Raw genomic sequence first — 21734 nt, 5'->3', positions numbered from 1 at the left:
AGAATTTCTTCTGTATATTTTTGGATTCCAAAAAACTAGCAGATATCCCCCCTTTTTACACAATCCTCATTCGATTTTATACCCGAATCTTAAAGAAATAAAAATAAAAAGCTCTCTTCATTCTTGCCATCTTCTTTTCTGCTAGCTACTATTTGTGATCTTGTTGCAGATTTGTAGGAGACGTGTGCGGCGTGTGCGACATTTGCGGAGGTGCGCGAGGGAGAGCAAACGTGTAGAACACTGCGTTGTTGGGGCGAGGCGGCTGCAGCGTTAAGCTTGCTGCACTAGGGTTGTATTTTGGGCTGGTGCTAGGGTTACTAGTTTTGGGCCTTATTGGGTTTAGTTGGGCCTGATGTATATTTATTTGGGCCGGGCATATTTGGGCTTATACAGCTGCCCCTCTTTGCTCGTTGTCGTGTAACGGGAACAGAGCAAAGACTAAAAAGCCCAATTGTGCCCAGTCTTGCTAAGCCTTGATTTCTTCAGTGCTTCTCTTCTTCAAGTAGCCTTATTCCTTCCTACTGCATCTTCAGAGGTATAGGAACTAGTGCTCCAATCTACTCCACTGGAAATGTCGGGGAGATAGAATTCATATGTTGTAGCTTCTCAAAAGAACAAAATTTGCTATCTTTAATCTGCTCCACTGCAACTTCAGGGAGATAAGACTTATAACTCCAACTTGTTCTGCTACAACTTAAAGATAAATCTGATGCGACCTGCTCTACTGCAACTTTAGAGAGATAAGATCTCTGGTTTTAATCCACTCTATTGCAACTTCAAGGAGATAGGAATACTGGCTTCAATGTACTCCACTGTAACCTCAGGGAGGTAAAATCTGCCATCTTCGATCTACTCCACTACTGCCTAGGGAGATATGATTTGTAATCTTCAATCTATTCCACTGCTGCCCAGGGAGATAGAATTACTGGCTTTAATGTACTCCACTGTAACCATAAGGAGGTAAAATCTGTCATCTTTGATCTGCTCCACTACTGCTTAGGGAGATAAGATTTGTTATCTTTGATCTATTCCACTGCTGCCCAGGGAGATAGAATTACTGGCTTCAATGTACTCCACTGTAACCACAGGGAGGTAAAATTCACCATCTTCGATCTGCTCCACTATTGCTTAGGGAAATAAAATCTGTTATCTTTGATCTACTTCATGCCAGTACATGAAGACAAGATATGTTTTCTTCGATCTACTTCGCCACCAGTATGGGAAGACAAGATCTGTTATCTTTAATCTATTCCACTACTGCCTAGGGAGATACAATTATTGGTTTTAATGTACTCCGCTGTAACCACAGGGAGGTAAAATTCATCATCTTTGATCTGCTCCACTACTACTTAGGGACACAAGATCTAAAATCTTCAATCTATTCCACTGCTGCCCAGGGAAGTAGAATTACTAGCTTCAATGTACTCCACTGTAACCACAGGGAGGTAAAATTCGCCATCTTTGATCTGCTCCACTACTGCTTAGGGAGACAAGATCTGAAATCTTCAATCTATTCCATTGCTTCCCAGGGAAGTAGAATTACTCGCTTCAATGTACTCTACTGTAACCACGGGGAGGTAAAATTCACTATCTTTGATCTGCTCCACTACTGCTTAGGGAGACAAGATCTGAAATCTTCAATCCATTTCACTGCTGCCCAAGGAAGTAGAATTACTGGCTTCAATGTACTCCACTGTAACCACAGGGAGGTAAAATTCACCATCTTTGATCTGCCCCACTACTGCTTAGGGAGACAAGATCTGAAATCTTCAATCTATTCCACTACTGCCCAGGGAAGTAGAATTACTGACTTCAATGTACTCCACTGTAACCACAGGAAGGTAAAATCTGCCATCTTTGATCTGCCCCACTGTCTATGCAGGAAGGCAAGATCTGCTGCTTTTCAACCTACTCTACTATTGCTTAGGGAGATAAGGCTTCATGATTTCTCCGATCTGTTCTCTATGGAACATAACCTGTATAATTCACTTTATGAACCTAATTATGCCTAATGATTAGGATGTTATGAACAAAATGAATCAAATGCTCCTAACTAGACATGTGTGAATGACATTAGAATGAATGCAGAATTTTATTTTTCCGAGAATGATCCCGCTTAGGTTTTCATTACTCGAAGTTTATTAAGGCTTTAACACTGACGTGCTACAACGCCTTCTTGCTTGACTGTCTTTTCCTCAATCCTCTCCTATCGCAATTTAAAGATACAAGATCTAAATCTTTCTGGTCTTTTACACCATTCCCAAGGTGACGTACTAAAGGCTCATGCGCAAATGAAGGCTCTCTTCTCCGAGGCAACCTCTTCCTATTGCCTGGTGATTATTCCTTGCTTGTTTATTTAAGCTTTGTCATCAACATGACCTTCTTGTCCCTTTGTTCAATCAATGTTTTTGACAACAAAATCTAAAGAGAAAGTCTAAATTTAGACTCTTCCTTCTCAAATTTCCAACCTTTAAATTTGATACGTTCTAAATAATAGTCCTGTTTCAGGTTCATGTATTATTCAGAAACTTATAGAGTAATATGCAAGACTTCCCTTGTGAAAGTTTTATTAGTCTATTAACCATTATTCTAATGCAACATGCTTGCAAAAAGATCATCGATAAGAATAGAGCTGGTTCTGAACACAGCTCAAAATAAATAAATTGCCAAGGATAATAAAGATGGATAACAAAGAAATTGATTTAGGAATGCGTATCATGGAAATGAATGAAATGTTCCAAGAATAACAAAAATGGTATAAGGATCAGGTGCCCCAGATATCGCAGCTTGAACTTCTCTGTACAAACTTTTCGAAGACCATTCTGAGTTTAACATGTACTTAGGAGATCTATAACACTTTGTCGATGCCCTAAGATGTCGCTTACCCTTCCCTATTGATTCAGGTATAGCAAGACCACTGCATGCCCCACTCTGATCAGTATTTGAGCTGTTCCGATAATCTCATGCCCCATTCTGATCAATTTTTGAGCCGCCCTTTTTGGGTTTTCAACTCAAATCCCCTTTGGTCTAAGGCGCCATTTGCGGGTTTTCACCTTAGCCTCTCTATTTTACTTTTTCCATTTTTCATTTTTCATTTTTCCTTTTCACTTTTTCATTTTTCATTTCATCATTTTTTAATGACTCAAAGTGCCCTTTGCGGGTTTTTACCTTGGTCATCTCATTCTTTACGCGGAGTATTTCCTGACTGAATCTGAGTTTACAGGACTTATCATCTATCTCGCTCACAATCAAAGCTCATTTGGGAAAAAAAACCTTCTCTATAACATAAGGTTCTTCCAAATTTAGCATCCGTTCCCCTCTAAAACTTTTTTTTATAGATGGAAGATCTTCAACATTTGGTCACTCTCGTGGAATTCTCTAGGATGAACCTTTTGTTATAGGCTCGCATCATTCATTTCTTGGTACATCTGACCCTAATAAATAGTTTCTAACCTTTTTCTTCAACTGGGTTCAACTAGTCGTATCGAGATTGGATCTTCATCCTACTTCAGCTCAGCCTAAACTCGAAGAGAAAGAATTTCAACTTCAATGAAAAAACGTGATAAACTGGAAAGAGTGGCATTGCCCCGGTAGAATTTTCATTGCACCATTCATGATATTCACCTTGAACATACTACAAATTTCTGATATCGTGCTGTTGTTCAGTTTACAATGACAGCGCTTAAATCGGACACATCCTGGTATGACAATGCGAAGGCATCTTTGAATGTTTGAAGTAACCCAACAACGTCTTGCTTTGTTTTTTCGGTCATGCATGTTCCCTCAAGGTCACAGTCTCTATTGTCACATTTGTTTCTCTTATTGCTTTACCATCCTCAACAAGTCAGGAGATAAGCTACAGTTTATGACATCTTCAAAGTCATGAGATCTCTCTAAACACATATCTCACTCAAAAGGCGATTTTGAGTCTGTAGCAGCGTCACTCATGTCATTGATATTTGGGGACCCATAGTAGGTACCAAAGAATATACAAAGAATAATATGGATGAATGAATGAATGGTTTGGCAGAAAAAATCCAAAAGAATGAAAGAATCGTAAGGAATAAAAGAGTATTTGCTCAAAGATGTTTGCAATGATGCATTTTATTAAAATAATAATGTTCAGACATGAGCCTATTTCACAAAGAAGTTCTTATGGCTTCTAGGCTAAAAGCAACAAGTGTGTTCTGAACATTACTCAAACAAATTCTAAATACTACAGGGTTTCTTCTACAGTCCAATTATTTAGAACACTCCCAAGTTTACAAGGGCGAATATCTGACAATGTCCCTTCTTCAGTTGTTTCTTCGTATATGTCACTGATGTGGATACTTCCTAACACTTCTTCATACATTGCATCCACCCTATTGTCAATCAGGATTGGGAAGCGGATTTTTTGCACTAGATGAGTCATCAAGCTTGACAACACCCATGCTGATGAGTTTTTCAACTAGCTTTTTGAAGGTAATGCAATTCTCAATTGAGTGCCTCGTAATTCCTGCATGGTAGTCATATTGTGCGTTCGCATCATACCACTTGGGATACGGAGGTTGTGGGGGTTTTAAGTAGGAAGGGGAAACAACGTGCGCATCGAATAAGCTTTGGTACAGCTCCTTATACGACATCGGAATTGGCGTGAACTGGAGCTTTTCAGTACCTGGTTTCACTCCAGATTCCTGTCTCAATGAACTTTATTGACTAGCAACCCTCTTTCCAGGATGACTTACAGTAACTGATTTGGAGTAACTTGTGTTGTTCACCTTATTTTCTCTTCTCCTCGAGGCTGACCACTTGCTACTCTCTTCTGTCTCAATTTTCCCGCTTCTTATAGCATTTTCGATCATTTCACCATTCATAATTATGTCAGAAAAGCTTTTTGTAGCATTTTCTAACATATGTGTGATGAAAGGTGCTTTCAGGGTGTTAATGAATAGCATGGTCATTTCCTTCTCCAGGAGCGGTGGCTGAACTTGGAGTGCGACCTCCCTCCATCTCTGTGCATACTGCCTAAAGCTTTCACTCGGCTTCTTCTCCATGTTTTGAAGGGTGATTCTATCAGGAGCCATGTCTGTTACATGACTATACTGTTTCATGAATGCCTGTGCCAAATCCCTCCATGAACCAATCGTGGTACGAATTAATTGGTTGTACCATTTAGATATTGCCCCTGAAAGGCTATCCTGGAAACAATGTATCAATAGCTGATCATTGTTAACGTATCCAGCCATTCTCCTGCAGAACATGGTGATATGAGCTTCTGGGCAAGTTGTCCAGTTGTACTTCTCGAATTCTGGCATCTTAAACTTGTGAGGGAGTACCAAATCTGGAACTAAACTTAGCTCTTTAGCATCAATCCCGCGATAGTTTTCAGTGACTTCCATCGCCTTGAATTTCTCCTCTAGCCATTTGCACCTTTCCTCTAACTGCCTTGGTAACTCCTCCCTTAATCTTTCCTTTTCAGCCCCTTCATCGAAGTCAGGAACGACAAAGTTAACAGGGTGGTTTCCGAGATTAGAATCCAATCTAGCTTGAAAGTTCGAAGCACTGGCCTGGGACTACTGAGGCCTGATTGTGACTGTGGGTTTGTGCGGATATTCAACTTGAGTTCGAACATGTGGAGGAGTAAAGCCTGGAGGATAGAGTGGTTCATTACCCACTTCGACATCAGCCATGAGACCCTTTCCTTTATCACCTCCTCCAGTCAACAGTTTGGTTAGCTTCGCCATAATATCATCTTGGGATTCTCGCATCTTCTCAGACATCTCTTGTTTCATCTTGTCTAACCACTCCTGCACCTGTAGCTGAAGTCGGTCTTGCATCTCCTTTTGGCACTGTTCGAGTTTTTCCAATCTCTGATCCATGTCCTTAATCTTTCCTCGAGTGCCGTAACGATGTTTGGTTGGTTGGTTTCCAGGTTAACTGAGCAATAATTTTAGTTAATTAGGATCTTCTAATAATCTTTGATGCATATGATGTAATGTAATGCAAATGCATGAAATGAATGCGAAAAGAGACGTTGATTCATGTTCAATTTTTTACTAGCAAACTTTACTAGAAAACAAATCTCTTTACATAAAGCGGACATATATATATGGCTTTACCCTCATACTCCAAGTGAAGACATCGGCCCTTCAGATATTAAGATACATCTCATGAATTTGATCTCCATTTTGTTTGATCTAGGTCGTAAATCCTTGCTCATTCACGTTCATTAGCTTCTTTATGAGATTGGGACCTTTGATGGCTGTTGAATAAACTTTGACAATGTGGATCCCCAGGTCATGCAGCAAAGTCGTATACTCCTCTTGTTAGGCTTTTCGTGCCATGTTTTTTTGGACCACTGTATTATCTTCCACCTTATCAAGAAACCCGTATTCCATAACAAGCTTTCTAATCTAGTAATCGAACTCAAATCAACATCTCTTTTCTAAGATGCAAATGCAATGCAATCATGATGTCATGCAATCAAAACAAAATAAACCCAAGTCAGTATCACACCAAAAAGATATAATCCAATACAAACATGAAATAGCAAGAACATTTATTCAGGAATCCACTAGGGTTTGGTATAGCTCTACTTAGGGCAAGTTCCTAAAGCTCACTATATGAGGTTTAGTTTCTAGAGTAAGGGTACCCGAACCAGCAGATTCCTTGATCCTCACCCATTATAGGCTCATGTGGATCGAGTTCAGTTCAGGGGGATACATTTCCCTATGGCTACATGGAGATGAAAATCTCACGAAGACATAGGTACGGGTTTATCCCGGAAGCGGTCCACTACCCTGCACGGAGGTGAAAACCTCACGAAGGACTAGTTTCTCACTCCCACTTAAAGGGGTAAAACTGACCATGTAATGCAAAATGCAAATACAAGGTAATCGACTTGGTCCAATCATGCATACATATCATGATAAAAATCAATGAATGCGAAAGGAAATCATGAGTTTAAAAAAAACTTTTGATTTTCGACAAAAAAGACACAACATAATCAATCCATGGCTCGACTCTCTTAGGTCCCCAGCGGAGTCGCCAGGCTGTCGAAACCACCTTTTTTGAAAACAAAAATTTTAGTTGTCGACTTTAAAAAACAAAACTGGAGTCGCCACCGATCATTTATTAATGTGTGATCGGTCTACCTTAAAAATAATTTTGGTCTGCGAAATTTGAGAAAATAGGTTCGGGAGTCAGTTAAGCACGAGGAAGGATTAGCACCCTCGTAACGCCCAAAATTGGTACCAAATTGATTTTTTTAATGCCTTGGTGTCGAAAATTTGAAAAGATTTTAAAAGGAAACTTTTTATTTCATGAACGAATTAAAATAATAAGACATTCTTATTTCAAAGAAATAAAACACCACACCTAGTGAGTTAGAGCACAATGCTTTTAAATCTTCAAAATACCCGAATATTGCCTTTTGCTTTTGAAAATTCTTATTTCGAGAAGAAAATGTCATGACCAGTAAGTTAGGACCCAACATTTTGAATTCCCGAGAATAAGCTTTTATTTAAAATTTGCAAATTTATTGCAAAACAAATACTTGACTTTCTAAATTCATCGAAAAATAATCGCAATCCAGTAAGTTAGGACACGATCTTTCTCGAGAATCATGAGTGCCAAATATTTTGGAAATTTGTAAAATATGATGATTTTAATGTTTTGATGCAACCAAAATACATTTTCTTTAGAAAGTGTAGAAAAATGCTAATGTATCACATAAAATCAATATTTTAATTTTAAATTATATGCATATATGTATTTTCAAAATATAAGTATGATACATAAATAAATTTTGAAAACATGTATATGCACATATTAAAACAAGTATATATAAGTATACATATAAAAATAAAATAAAATAATGAATGAGATATGTATAACAAAATAAAAATTATTAAAATTTCTAAAAAAAATCATGTATGTTTATATGTAATGAAAATTGTAAAAATAAAAGTAAAAAATATGCAGATGTGTATATATTATAAAATATGAAAAAATATTTAAATATAATGGAAATATAAATGTATATACGTATATATGTAAGTATAATTATAATACTATATAATATAATAATGATAATAGTAATAATAATAATAACAAAAACTACAAAAAAGCCTTAAAAAGGACCATTAAGGATTAAACTGAAAGCTAAACGAAGTTAAAAGGCCAAGTTTAAAAATAGAAAACACCAGGAAGGACCAAATTGGTACGCGCGCCATGAGAGGAGGACTTAAAAAGAAAATTTCCCAAGTCAATCAAGCACTGCGCACTGATATGGATTAAATCGTCACGCGAGCAAAATATTTGGGCCAAATTTAAAGGAAAAAAAAACTTGATTAAACACATTGCAAAATGGGGAGGGCTAGACGCGTAATTTCCCCACTTAGGGTCAGAACGCGCGGATCCCCCAGGTCGGGTCGACGCGCGGGTCATGGCACCCTAAACGGCACCGTTTTGTTCCTTCTATTTAAACCAAATTTTCTTCTTTATTTTTTTGAAACCTGCAGCAAACAAAAGCTAAAGGAAAAAAAATAAAATAAAATAAACCCAAGACTTTCTGCTAGGCTTTTAAAAAAATCTTTTTCTTTTGCGCCGCCGTTCGTCGGCCTTTCATACCGGAGCTCCGATTCCGATGGAGAGGAGACACCGCGACAGTACCAGGTAAGATCCCCTCCCCTTTTAAAAAAAAACAGTAAAGAAAAAGAAAAAATCGAAAAAGGAAATCGAAAGAAAGAAAAAAAATAAAAGACCCTTCAAGATCCTATTTTTCTGTTCTCTTTTATTATTTTTTTACAACAAAACAGGAAATAAATGAAATAGCAGCAACACAAAACCACGATTTCACCTTTGTATTCTTAGAATTTCTTCTGTATATTTTTGGATTCCAAAAACTAGCAGATATCCCCCCTTTTTACACAATCCTCATTCGATTTTATACCCGAATCTTAAAGAAATAAAAATAAAAAGCTCTCTTCATTCTTGCCATCTTCTTTTCTGCTTTCTACTATTTGTGATCTTGTTGCAGATTTGTAGGAGACGTGTGCGGCGTGTGCGACATTTGCCGAGGTGCGCTAGGGAGAGCAAACGTGCAGAACACTGCGTTGTTGGGGCGAGGCGGCTGCAGCGTTAAGCTTGCTGCACTAGGGTTGTATTTTGGGCTGGTGCTAGGGTTACTAGTTTTGGGCCTTATTGGGTTTAGTTGGGCCTGATGTATATTTATTTGGGCCGGGCATATTTGGGCTTATACACACATAATTTAATTTTTGACAATATATAACTAGATATACTATCCTGATCTTTTTTATCAAAATATCCACAAAATTCTGTTTTTAGAATAAAAGTTAACCTTTTTAAAAGATTTTTGGGAGTTCCTATCTGGTTGATTAACTACCCTTTTTGTTCTTTTCCTTTATTAGATTCTTCTCATCTTCTTAGAAATTGTAGAACATCTTCTTGAAATGTTCCAATAAGATAGTTTAAAATTTTTTCTTTTGACCACATATTGTTGTTGTTTACAACAATAGTCATAGATTGTGCCCAGTCATCTATGGTTTTTTCATAGTCTGCTATAGGAATATTAGTCAAGTCTAAATATATTCCTCCTTGGACCACATTTCTTTTATTTAAATCATCTATTCTATGTGGGACAGGTTGAGTAGATGATTCTCCTTAATTTTCTGATTTTATTTCATTAGTAGCAATATTTTCGGTTTGATTACCAAAAATTCTAGTTGTATTTTCAACTTTTTCATAATCTTTATTAAAAGATCTCAGATAATCATCATTTTGAAAATCTGACTTTATTTTTCTTTTTCATAAGAATCTGTTTGATCAGTATCCATAGGTTCTGGTATTTCTATATTTTTGTTTTCATCTGTTGAAGTATTTTTTTCATCAGATTTATAACTTGTAACTTTTAGGTCTTCTAGGTTTATAGAATTATCAGAATTACTAGAACTACTAATGTCTGTAGTGTCATAGTTTAACATATAATGATAATTAAATAAAGTAAATAAATCTTTATGTTTTCATAAAGTTATTCTATTAATTTTAAATATTCTATTCTTTCATTTTTATCAGATGTTTTAGTAAATTTATTCTTCCAATGTTCTATAAGTTGTTTATAGAATTGGAAATCATATTTTTGTTGATGAGTATATTTTCTTTTCTGTTTTTTAGGTTTTTTTATTTCTTTTATTAGTAGAAGATGATTCTTCTTAGAGGTGCTAATGGGCCGGGCGGCCCGGCCCGGCCCACCCCGACGGCTCGCCCGAAATATGGGAGGGTTTGGGTAAAAATATAGGCCCGAAATATGGGCTTGGGCAAAAAAATGAGGCTCGTTTAGAAAATGGGCCGGGCCTCGGGCACCACTTTTTTGGCCCCGGCCCAGCCCGATATAATAAATATATTTATTTTTTTAATTTTTTTAATTTTAAAATATTTTTAAAATACTTTTTTTATTATTTTTTAATTTTAAAATATTTTTAAAATACTTTTTTTAATTTTTAAAATAAATTTTTGGTATTTATTAAAAAAATGGGCTGGGCCGGGACGGGCCCGGGCTTATGATTTTTTCCCGAGCCGGGCCTGGGCAAAATTTTAGGCCCATATTTTGGGCCAGGCCGGGCCCGGGCCTAGGACTCAGGTCGAAAATTTTTTTTATGGGCCCAGCCTGGCCCGGCCCATGAGCACCTCTATTTCTTCTGAAGAAGTATATTTTTCCTCAGACAAAGTTAATATTATATTACTATTTACATAATATAAATGTCCTAAATCTATTTTTTGTTCTATATTTTTATTAATAAGAAAACTTCCAAATGGAATATAATCTTAAGTAGACCAAATGTCTCCGCGATTAGTCAAATGATTGCTTGGTTGGTTGGTTTGTTGGTTATGGGGAATGAGTTAGTTATTAAAATATTTAGATTTAGAGTTTCATTATGTATAATTAATTATGATGTGTGGATCTTTGATTCTTGTGTATATGTAATGGTAAAATTTTCTCAAAATGTTAGAGTTGTATGATCTAAATTCTTGTTAAAGAAATATAGTGGTAAAATAAAGTTTTTCAACATGCATTATTTGTAATTTATATTATATTTATACTTATAATTGCATTATTAAATTCTTTAAAAATAGTCTTTTTAACTTGATATTTAGATTTAATTTGGTTTGAATTTGAATTCAAATTTTATTGCATGTTTAATTTTATGTAAGATGAAGTTGTTGTTGTTTTTATAAAACTTATATGTTTTTATATGATCTAATGTTAAAAAAAACCGATATACTAAACTTTAAACTAATAGACAAAACAATAAATTTAAACAAAAATTTTATTCTAATATTGCAAAAAATAAGGCTAAATTACTTAGGTGTCCCTTTATGTAACACCCCGGTTCTTGGGATTGGAAGTTTTGTGAGTTGTAGGAAGGGGGCAGTGGCTAGATCGAACTGTTGTGTATATTTTTACAGTCAAGTGTCAGGATGGGTCTGCTAGTCTGGTGGTTGGTTCTGGTTTTAAAATGTTAGATTTTATTTTTTATTTGTTTTGCTTATTTATATTTTTTATAGGAAAAAGAAAACAAGAGTTTTCTTTCACATTTTGGGTTTTCCTAATGTTTCTCTGTACGTTTCTCTTTTCTCCTCTCTCCCTCTCTTCTCACGAAATCCTTTCTTTTTTTCCATTGTGGTTTTGTCGTTTTGATTTGGTTTCGAGTTCTTGAGGAAGATATAATTGCACAGCAAGTGAAGGCTTTGTGGTTCACTGATTGTTGGGACGTTTTATCGCAAATTAAGGTGTGGGTTTTGAACTCTTCTTTTCGTTATCGAAATACTGAGTTGATTCTATGAAATTCGACATAACGTGTGTATCTCTATAAGTACGTTTCACTGTTGTACTGCTATCTGGAATTTCGGTCTGTAATTCTGTTGTTAGTCATGTCTCAAACTCACACTGAGCTCTTGTAGCTCAGCCCCTTAGTGTTTCCTTTTCAGGTACATTTCCGAATTCTGATGCTGGACTCGACACGCTTTAAGTCTCGGAGTTATGCGTTTTAAATAATTAGTTTAAGAACTATTTTGAAAACTGTGGTATGAACATTTGTATTAAATACATGTAAGAGTTATTTGGACTAAGGTTTTTGTAATACCGAGATTTTATATCTGAGAGTTTTTACGGAACTTAAATACTGTAATGTTTTTCGGTTTGTTAAACTAAAATTTTCCACAATCACTTCGGTGATCAATGTGACCTCCAAAATTCGGTCTAAAACTCCTAGGTTGGGTATTAGGGTGTTACACTTTATTATAGGGACTAGATCAAATTAGTCCCTTTATTATTAAATGAATCAAAATTATAATAGAATTAACATTTACTATATAAAAAATGTCTTGAAAATTAAAATTTTCAATTGTAGTTCAATTTTAAATAGAAGATTTCATTTACAGAACCATAAAAACTTTAAAAATATTAACTTCATTAAACCCTAAATGATATATTTTGAATATAAATATTTACTATATTCTAATTTGAACTAAATTGATCTATTTAATAGTAATGTTGAAGATCGACTCGATTAAGCAACGAACAAGTAAAAAATAGCGGAAGAAGTTTAGAAATTGAACACACAAATTTAACGTGAAAAAATCCTCCAAAAAGGATAAAAACCACGAGCAAAGGTAATTTTACTATAACGGCAAAAGAACAAAGAGTACAAAAGATAGAGATAAAAAACTAAACCCCGAAACCCGAAAACAAAGAACCTTCAAATGTAAACACAAAATTCTCCAAAAGCATTATGAGTTCTAATATTTTAATGGATGTATTTTCTAAGCTTGTACAAGAGTCTATTTATAAGCTAAATTCATAGGTCAAATAATAATAAAATAATCTAGACTAATCAGAGTTTGCCTGAAACAAATAAACAGAGTTTAACTGGGAGATTATCTTTCAAATTTGACTGAAATATGTGACATACTTAACAAATCTGCACCTTGACTCATATTTCCACAACTCCATCTTTGCCAAAGCCCATCCCAGACCTATCTTGAACTATGCAGGGAATTAACTGAGTCGAATCAGTGCTTAGAAGTTGGAAGACTTCTAGCCTTTGACTTGTGCACTGCCAAATCAAAACTAACCTGGGTTTGATTTTCATAAACACAGTGCTCTAACTTTTCAAAACCTGTATCCAAAAAAGAACCTCTCTTCAACGAAATAGTCATACATTTTTCTCTCCCATGACCAAGTTGTCTCCGCTCCAAACAAGTTGACTTCGACTCCATAACGAACGTGGGATGTCCGGTTTCATTGATCACTATAGAACATTCCAGAATATAAAGATTGTTGGTCCTTTTACCTTTTAACAAAAAGAGAGCCCCACGAGACACCTTAATGTTGCTCGACTCGATGTTGATTCTACAACCTTTCCAGTCTAAAATACTCAAGGAGATGAGATTCTTTCGTAAATTAGGTACATACTTGACATCTAAGAGTGTCTTAATCAACCCATTTTGCATCCTAATTTTAACAATACCAATATCGATTACCTTACTAGATTAATCGTTTCCCATGCGTACAACTTCACCTTCAATCAAACTATATGTGAAGAACCATTCTCTGTTGGGACACATGTGGAAAGAATATCTTAAATCTAGGATCCACTCGGACGTAAGCTCAGAGCTATCGCTCGTTAACACTAACAAGAAATTATCACCGCTTTCATCGGCCAAATTAGCACCAGCTACATCTTCCTCATTACTTTCAGCAGTTGTTTCATTTCGCAGTTTATAACAATCTACTTTAACATGACCTAACTTCTTACAATAGCAACACCTTTTGTCTTTCTTCTTTGATGCTACTAAAATGAAAGCTTGTCTATCTGCATAGCTATCAGAACCAAACTCATTGTCGAGTTTGTATTTAGGCAACGAATGACCATTCACATCCTTCAATGAGAGTTTGCTTACGCCATAAATCAGGGCCTCCCTGAAAGACTTGTATGAAGAGGGTAAAGAGCACAATAATAGCATAGCCTGATTTTCATTGTCAATCTTAACCTCAACATTCTTTAAATCATTCGAAAGAGTAATAAATTGACTACTGTGATCTCTGAAAGGCTCACATTCGTTCATGCGAAACGTAAATAGACGTTGTTTCAACACTAAACAGTTAGCCATAGACTTAGTCGCATAAAGTGTTTTTAACCTTTTCCACAAGACGAATGAGGTTTTCTCCATCAATACCTCCTACAATACCCTATTCGCAAGGCACAACTGGATTACAGACAAGGCCTTTTCTTCAAGCTCTTCCCATTCTGTCTGATCTAGATTCTCAAGTTTTTTTCTTGTAACGACTTTTTTCGGCCGGTCTGAACTAGAATTGTCATCATCCGAACTTGCCATAGATTAAAATTTGTGAAATCATCAAACTTCTCAATGTCAAACCTTGTTGTTGTCATCTCTGAACGGGTTGATCTACGAAAATTAAATTAACTCTAATATCACTTGTTGGGGATCGACCCGATTAAGCAATAAACAAGTAAAAAATAGCGAAAAATTGAAAAATTAAATATACAAATTTAACATGAAAAAACCCCTCCAAAAAAGATAAAAAAATTACAGGCAAATATAATTTTACTATAATGGCAACAGAACGAAGAGTACAAAAGATAGAGAGAAAAAACTAAACTCTGAAACCCGAAAACAAAGAACCCTCAAAACTTAAACACAAAATTCTCCAAAAGTGTTAATCTTTTAATGGGTATATTTTCTAAGGTTGTAAAAGAGCATATTTATAGGCTAAATTCATAGGTCAAATAATAATAAAATAATCTAGACTAATCAGAGTTCGATTGAACCAAATAAACAAAGTTTAACTAGGAGATTATCTTGCAAATTTGACTGAAATACGTGGTATACTCAACAAGTACGGGAATTAATTTGATCATATTACTATAATGGAGATAACTCTAGTACATTCGCGCAAAAAGAGGCATAACTTTGATTTGATTTGAATGACAGAGAAGGCACAGAGGCGCGACTGTGTTGGAAAGTAGAAGGAAAGACATAATAATTTATCATAAATTCAACTATTTTATCCGTCAAGTGTGTCAAGATTTGTTACGGTTTGAGTAAAATATTAGATCCAAAAGATTGGGATTGAGCGAAAAGATTAGATCAATTTAAAACATAAGTAAGGTTTATGTCCGAATTTGTTTTGACTCGTTTTTAAGTTGATAATATTGTATATTATGTTATTCTTTTATATATTATATAATTTATAACACATAAAAATTTAAATCTATAGTAATATGTAAAGCTCCGCAACAAGTTTGAGTGTTCTTGTGGCTATTATAGAGAGATCGTATTTTGACCAATGGTGAAATATCTCGAAGGCACATGTCAAATGAGAGCCATTATCTCTGATGTGGTCATGTTATTGAGACAGGTATTCATGCAATTCGAGATTGTTCATTCTCGAGAGTAGTCTGGAATGCTGTGGTTTCTTCCAATACTAGAAGTATTTTTTTCTCATATGATCTTAATGAGTGGTTAGTGTTGAACTTGACTAATCAAAGAGGCTTTGGTAGCAAAGAGGTGAACTGGCCGACTTTGTTTCCATTATATGTTGGCTATTATGAAAATCTCGTAATAATTTTATTTTCAAAGACAATCATTGTAGTATCAAATCAATAATTTCTACAGCATTAACATGGACTATGAGCATAAAGAAATCAAGTACAGGTGATTTTCTCAGACATACTAGAGCTACTTTTAATAATTGGATGCCTTCGAAGCAGGGTTTGGTCAAATTAAATATAGATGATGTTGTTTTGGATAACACAAATGGCGGGTCAATAGGAGGAGTTTTCAGAGACTCGTCTACAAACTGGTCACATTGCTTCACAATGAAAATTGGGAAGGAGAGAATTTTTAAAGTTGAAGCTAGAGCTATTTTGAAAAGACTCCAAATTGCATGGGAAGCTGGCTATCGACATTTAGAACTAGAATGTGATGATGCGATGGTAGTTGAATCGATTTTGGTTGGAGAGGTTGCTGTTAATAGGATGACAGAGTTGCGACTGATTAATCAGCTCTTAAAATGCAATTGGAGTGTACAAATTTGACATATCCTAAAGATCACAACAAAGTTGTTGACCACATGGCTAAAGTAGCTTGTAATAATTTTAATAGTTTACAAAGATTTGAAAAACCCCTAGACTAAGCTTAGTGTTGCTGCATGAAGATTAGAATGCAATGTTCCTTATAGCTATTTAAGAATTTCATTAGTTTGTAAATAAAAGGATGAATATTTGGTATAATAACAATGTATTATTTTTATTTCACAAGTAAACTTAAAAAAATTGACATGCGTTGTGAAATAAACTTAAAAATTGTCAATCCTATTTGTAAAGTTTAAAAATTCTATTAATAGTATATCGAATAATTTCCATTATATAACACTACTCTATAAGCAAATATTAAAATGATTAAATATAAAATTATAATAAATAATAAATATAAAATCATTAAATATTAAATAAACTTAAGTTACCCATTAAAAAATATAGACAGACTTGTTACTAAAGCAATCTCATGCAAACATGAAATATATTAATAATCTCAACATCAACCAGCCGACACGACCCGGCCACTAACACCTCGAACAGTAAACAAAATGAAGTAAAAAGAAATTCAAAAACCCAAAACCAGATCGTTAAGAAAAGAGAGTGAAGGACGCCACTGCTTACCGTATAATCTTAAGTCCCTTCCAACTACAACTCCGCCCCCCCCCCCCCCCCCCCCAATTCCATCCTAACTGCGGGTTTATCGCAGTTTCAGAGAGCGAAAGAGAGATGGTTTATCGCAGGTTTCTTTGCATAAAAGATGCCGTAGCTTGCATTAACGACAAAGTTGATTTAATTGCTGTCATTCTTAACTTCAGTTTGCCCCAAACAACCAGAGGCACCGGTACGTACAATTTCTTTACTCGTTTTAACTGTGATTATCACTATCACTGGTTGTGTTGATACAAAAGCCGGATTTACGGCTGCTACCGCTTATTTATGATCCTTATATGAAATGGAAATGTGAAAGATGATTCTTTTTTTGGGGAAAAAAATCTTTTCTTTTTATATTAATGTTCTTGATGGTATTTTTTTTCCTGGTTGTTGTGAACTTTATTTTGCTCAACCAGAATTTATGGTTTCTTTGCAGATTATGTATGTAAGCTAAAAATAATTGATGAGTCACACCCCGAGATTCCTGTTCATGTATTTGCTCAAGAAATAGACCATCTTCCTTTTGTTGCGGCTGTTGGTGATATTATTCACCTTTCACGTGTCGTGGTATACTCTGAAATCCTATGTGTTTTCCTTCTGTTTTCGAAGTTTCTTTTCAAGTTAATATTGCTTGTGTTTGGTCAGTTCTTATTTCAATTTTATTCATTATTTTTCTTGAAAAGCTTCTATTCTTTGTTGAAGCTCTTCTCAGTTAAACAAGTGAAGGGGATTAGGAAGAAATTATCTGAATTTAGTATAAGGAACTAATCCTTGGTTAATATTAACCTTATAACTGTATCCTTTATCCATTAAATAGAATTTGGTGATTGAAATTAATATAAAGAGGTTATATATGTGACCTTGATATAAAATGGCTCAACTTGATGTCAACTGCACTTGCATATGATTGCACTTGTATTTATAACTACATAGTGGCAAGAAGGATTTGAGTCTTATGGGTAGCAGTTAAGAGGCTTTGGTTGCATGTCAGCAAGTGTCCTAAAAGTTTAAGGTATTAGCTTTGGGTTTGATTGAAACTGAATGCCTAGCATTTTATGAAGTATTTCTTGTTGTTTGAACAGTGGTCAGTCAGGTGAATAATTTATTGCCTTCAAGTTTCATATTTTTCATTTTCCTTAGATGGTGTTTTATTTTATATAAGTTTAGTTTGAAAATGTAATTATCTTATGCAGATGAGAATCCATGAAGGAGATGTATATGCTATATTCAACAAAAAGTTCTCTTCATTTGCTTTATATGACGGGAAGGATGTTGAAAATTTCCAACCTTATCAAGTTCTTTTGAGATATGAAGCGAGAAAACATGATGCAATGATAATAGCAGGTCTGAGAAAATGGTTAGCGAGTTCACATGTCATTGACGGTATGCTACTTGTTTTCTATTGATATCTATATTTCACCTTTAACTGGCAGGTTATTTGTCCTTAAGTATTGATAGTTATAATCTCTCAATTAACATCAATCTACGTTTGAATGCTCTAACAAATGTCAAATTTGTATAGTTGGAGTAATATACTTTTCTGAAGCTGCTTGCATTTCTACTCCATTCTCATGCTTCTGTTAGAAAATTCAAAAACTTCATATTGCTATTTTTCGTTTCTGGATTCAATGCTTATCTAACTTTTTTTGGTTGGTCTTCAGTTTAAGGGTTTTCTTCTATTTAAGAGTTTGCCATCAATCACTTTTGTATTATGCTAAAACAATGCATGGGGATTTTGGTTCCATGTGTATATAGATTAAAAGCCATGCATGCGCACTGCCTCTTTTTATGTGATTCTGTCATCTAATTATGATGCCAAATATCTGTTTGTTATCATCAACGAATGCAAAAAACTCACTGTTCCTTTTCTTTTTCATAGAGCCGAACTTCTCGTTATTGGAGGAGATCAACGAAGTGGGTCTGGTAAATTTAGTATGCAAGGTATTAAACCACATCTTTGGTTATCCTGTGCTACTTTTTTTCTTTTTTAATCTTGGTATTTTTCAAATATGTCCAATTTATTCAGATATTAATACTGCTTTTAGATCATTTTGAGGTGTTCTGATCCATCTTCTTATTTAATGTTTGGTCCTACTAAGGTACTACATATATGCAAAACTACTGATGATAAGTGGATGGCCTTTATTTGGGACGGAACTGATGCACCACCTATCAGTATTTATAAAAAGTGGGTTGATATCTTTTAGTTGCTCCTAGGTGAAACTTTCTAAATTTCTAAATGTACATAGCAAAATAAGTTCTAATTTTCTTCAAGGGCTGCACTGGCATGCATTTAACTTCTCATGTAGAGAAGTTTCTATAGCAGGAATTTAGACCTTCTCAATGAGCTACCATTGTTTTGGTATCCTTGCAACCAATTTTTTTCCAACGTTTATCCAAGTACTTAAAACTTTTAATAGTCATTTACATTTATACATAATCAGTGAGGTATTTGGTCTGTATGAGCTGGCTATTTTCTGGTACTATTGTTGTTAACTTTGTTACTTCTTTGATGTAAAAAAAAGGATTATTCATCACCCCCAGAAGGTCTATCAACAGTTTTGGGGCACAGTATCTTCTTAAAATTCAGATCAGGTCTATCAACAGTTTTAACTCTGTTATGATCAAAGTTGACTTCATTTATGACTTATGCCTAATTGGACAGCTTTTAGTTTTACAAGCACAATACTGATGCTTGCTATGCGCCTATGTCTAGTTCTGTCTTTCTTTATTGTAATCTAACAGATTTATTCATTTAACGAGTATGCTCCCCAGGCCAGAAGATGAAGAGCATAATCCACTCCCTCTACATTTCAAACCGTTGCCTTCATCAGGACATGTGCTACATACATTTCCTACCGTTGGAACTATATTAAGGCTGATCTTTGATGTTGAGTGCATGCCATATATCCTTCAGTTGCTGAAAGTTTGTCAATGGTTCAAATTTTTTTGTGTGGAATGCAAACTGCACGAAGGATTATGGTATGGTGTGTTCACATCATATTCGAAGATCCGAGATATACCAAATGTTGATATTCTCATACTTGAGCGCCAGAGGTGATCTTTTTGTCAATGGATTAAACAAATAGATTGTTTATTCCCTTTTGATTGATATTCTTTTTGGAACTTTTCGATATCTCACTTTCTTGCATTATCCGTACATGTCAGCAATTATGACTGCCGGTCATTAGGTAATCTAGATCGGATGCCATCCTGGAGCTGTCCGTGGCCGTCAAAAATCACAGGTCCCATGTGACTATAATTTGTTTTAATTTCCTATTTATTAATATATTTGATTCAATCTCCCACATGTAGTTGTTACATTTTTCCTGAAACATATTGAAATCGATTAGAGATGCTGTACTTGTGATCTTTTTCAATGCCCTTGACCAGAGGTTAACTGCAGTGCGCCATTTGCTACATTGATGGATGTTCTCACTTGTCAAAAGGTATTATACAATCCTGCATTTTTCTTTTGATCAAAAGGTATTATATATTGATGGACCCTGTCCCCTCTATCCCTCACTCTCCCAGCCACCTCTTTCTCTTGATCCATTACTTCACAAAATACCCGAGCACCTTTGAAACCCTTTTGAATCATCTGCAGACTGCAATCCCTTTTTTTCCTCACAATCAATCCCCTACATAATTGGTCTGTCAAGGTTAGGTGAGCTCCGGTTGAGCTTGTTTTGAACTCGGTTTGGGCTTTGTAGTGTACATTCTTTTTTGCTTCAAGGTTGGCTGCCTAATTGCTGTAGTGGTTCCAATTGGCATTGGCTGGCAGGATGGTCTAAGTAGTTTGAGCATTGGTTATTTTCTGTTTTCTTGTGATGAAAAAGATGGTTTTCTTCTCTTTTTTGATTGCAATAGTCTTGTTTGGGTGCTTTTCTCTTCTTTTGGATAGGCTAGTGACTACTTTTGGTAGAGAGGACCAAGCTTAAAGGTTTTATCATGTTCAAGGTGTTTCCATTGAGAGTAAAGGGGATGGGGAATGGTCATATTTAGCTTGAAGGCTATGGCCACAGCATTATAGAATTAGAGAGTAATGTTTTAACTGGAGTAGTGTTAATTTGTTGTTTGGATAACCTTCCAGGTAAGAAAGAAATTCAGGTGTGTAATACGATTCGTTGCTGTAATTCCATGGCGAGTAGAGGATTTCCGCTCTCCTGATGGAGTTTATAGGGTTAAGTTCACCCTAGAGGATCCAACTGCCCGAATCCATGTGTATTCTTATGCTGAAGATGGGGTAAGGACATACATTCAACCATTTCTCAATCATTTTACAGAAACTCTTGAATTCAATGTTGCAGACTAGGATCATGATTGCAACTTTGCATATATTATGGCATTCCTCATGCGTCCTGTATATTTGGTTAATTCTATTTAATCTGCATTGCTTAAGGAGAAATTTTTCAATGGATTATCCACTGGTGGACTGAAAAGGAAGCTAAAGGAGTTGCTTGGAGTACCTAAAAGTGATGATGATGGACAGGAGGAAATTGAGGGTGGTGCTAGAAATCCACCATGGGTACAATGTTGCTTGAAATCTCATTCCATTAAACGGCGCCGTTGGATATTTGATACCAAGCTTGTTGGTTAACAAGTTTGACTGTACTTGCTTGGTATGTAGGTAGGTTTGGTTAAGCTTAGGACTAACAAGGAATTAAGTTAAGATTGATTAGGCCTTTGCTTTTGCACTTGCTGGTTATGTGTATATTTTGTATGACATTAGTGACTACATTATGTGTAGATATGTAAATCTGATATCCCTTTGCCTTAATAAAATATATATGTATGTATATATATTTTTTGTATGTCATTGGCCTTGGAATTAGAATACAAGATGAATGCCTTGCATGCATGCTTGTGGGTTATTAGGAAAAGGGCCAACCTCACCCCATCTGGGTTTTGTTTGCTAATCTCTATCAGTTAGCATACTCTCTCTCACATCCCTCT

The 21734-nt window shown here is 35.3% G+C and overlaps 1 protein-coding gene across 2 annotated transcripts; it reads left to right on the top strand.

Annotated features, from left to right (window-relative positions):
- Positions 1 to 16631: 16631 nt before the first annotated feature.
- On the top strand, positions 16632 to 21592 carry LOC107955994 (protection of telomeres protein 1b). Of its 2 annotated transcripts, none has more exons than XM_016891758.2 (10): positions 16632 to 16968; positions 17215 to 17345; positions 17972 to 18161; positions 18658 to 18719; positions 18878 to 18966; positions 19554 to 19835; positions 19947 to 20023; positions 20172 to 20227; positions 20872 to 21024; positions 21181 to 21592. In XM_016891758.2, the coding sequence occupies exons 1-10, from the start codon at positions 16854 to 16856 to the stop codon at positions 21376 to 21378; spliced, it is 1353 nt and encodes a 450-aa protein (XP_016747247.2). In that variant the 5' UTR covers positions 16632 to 16853; the 3' UTR covers positions 21379 to 21592. The 2 variants fall into 2 exon arrangements, with proteins under 2 accessions (XP_016747247.2, XP_040953320.1); XM_041097386.1 differs by having other exon boundaries at positions 16829 to 16968; positions 17195 to 17345.
- The last annotated feature ends 142 nt before the right edge of the window (positions 21593 to 21734 follow it).

The sequence above is a fragment of the Gossypium hirsutum genome, chromosome D07 (genome assembly GCF_007990345.1).
Source record: "Gossypium hirsutum isolate 1008001.06 chromosome D07, Gossypium_hirsutum_v2.1, whole genome shotgun sequence".
Lineage (NCBI taxonomy): Eukaryota > Viridiplantae > Streptophyta > Magnoliopsida > Malvales > Malvaceae > Gossypium > Gossypium hirsutum.
Note: the sequence above shows the minus strand (reverse complement) of the source record. Positions and strands in the feature narration are given on the sequence as shown.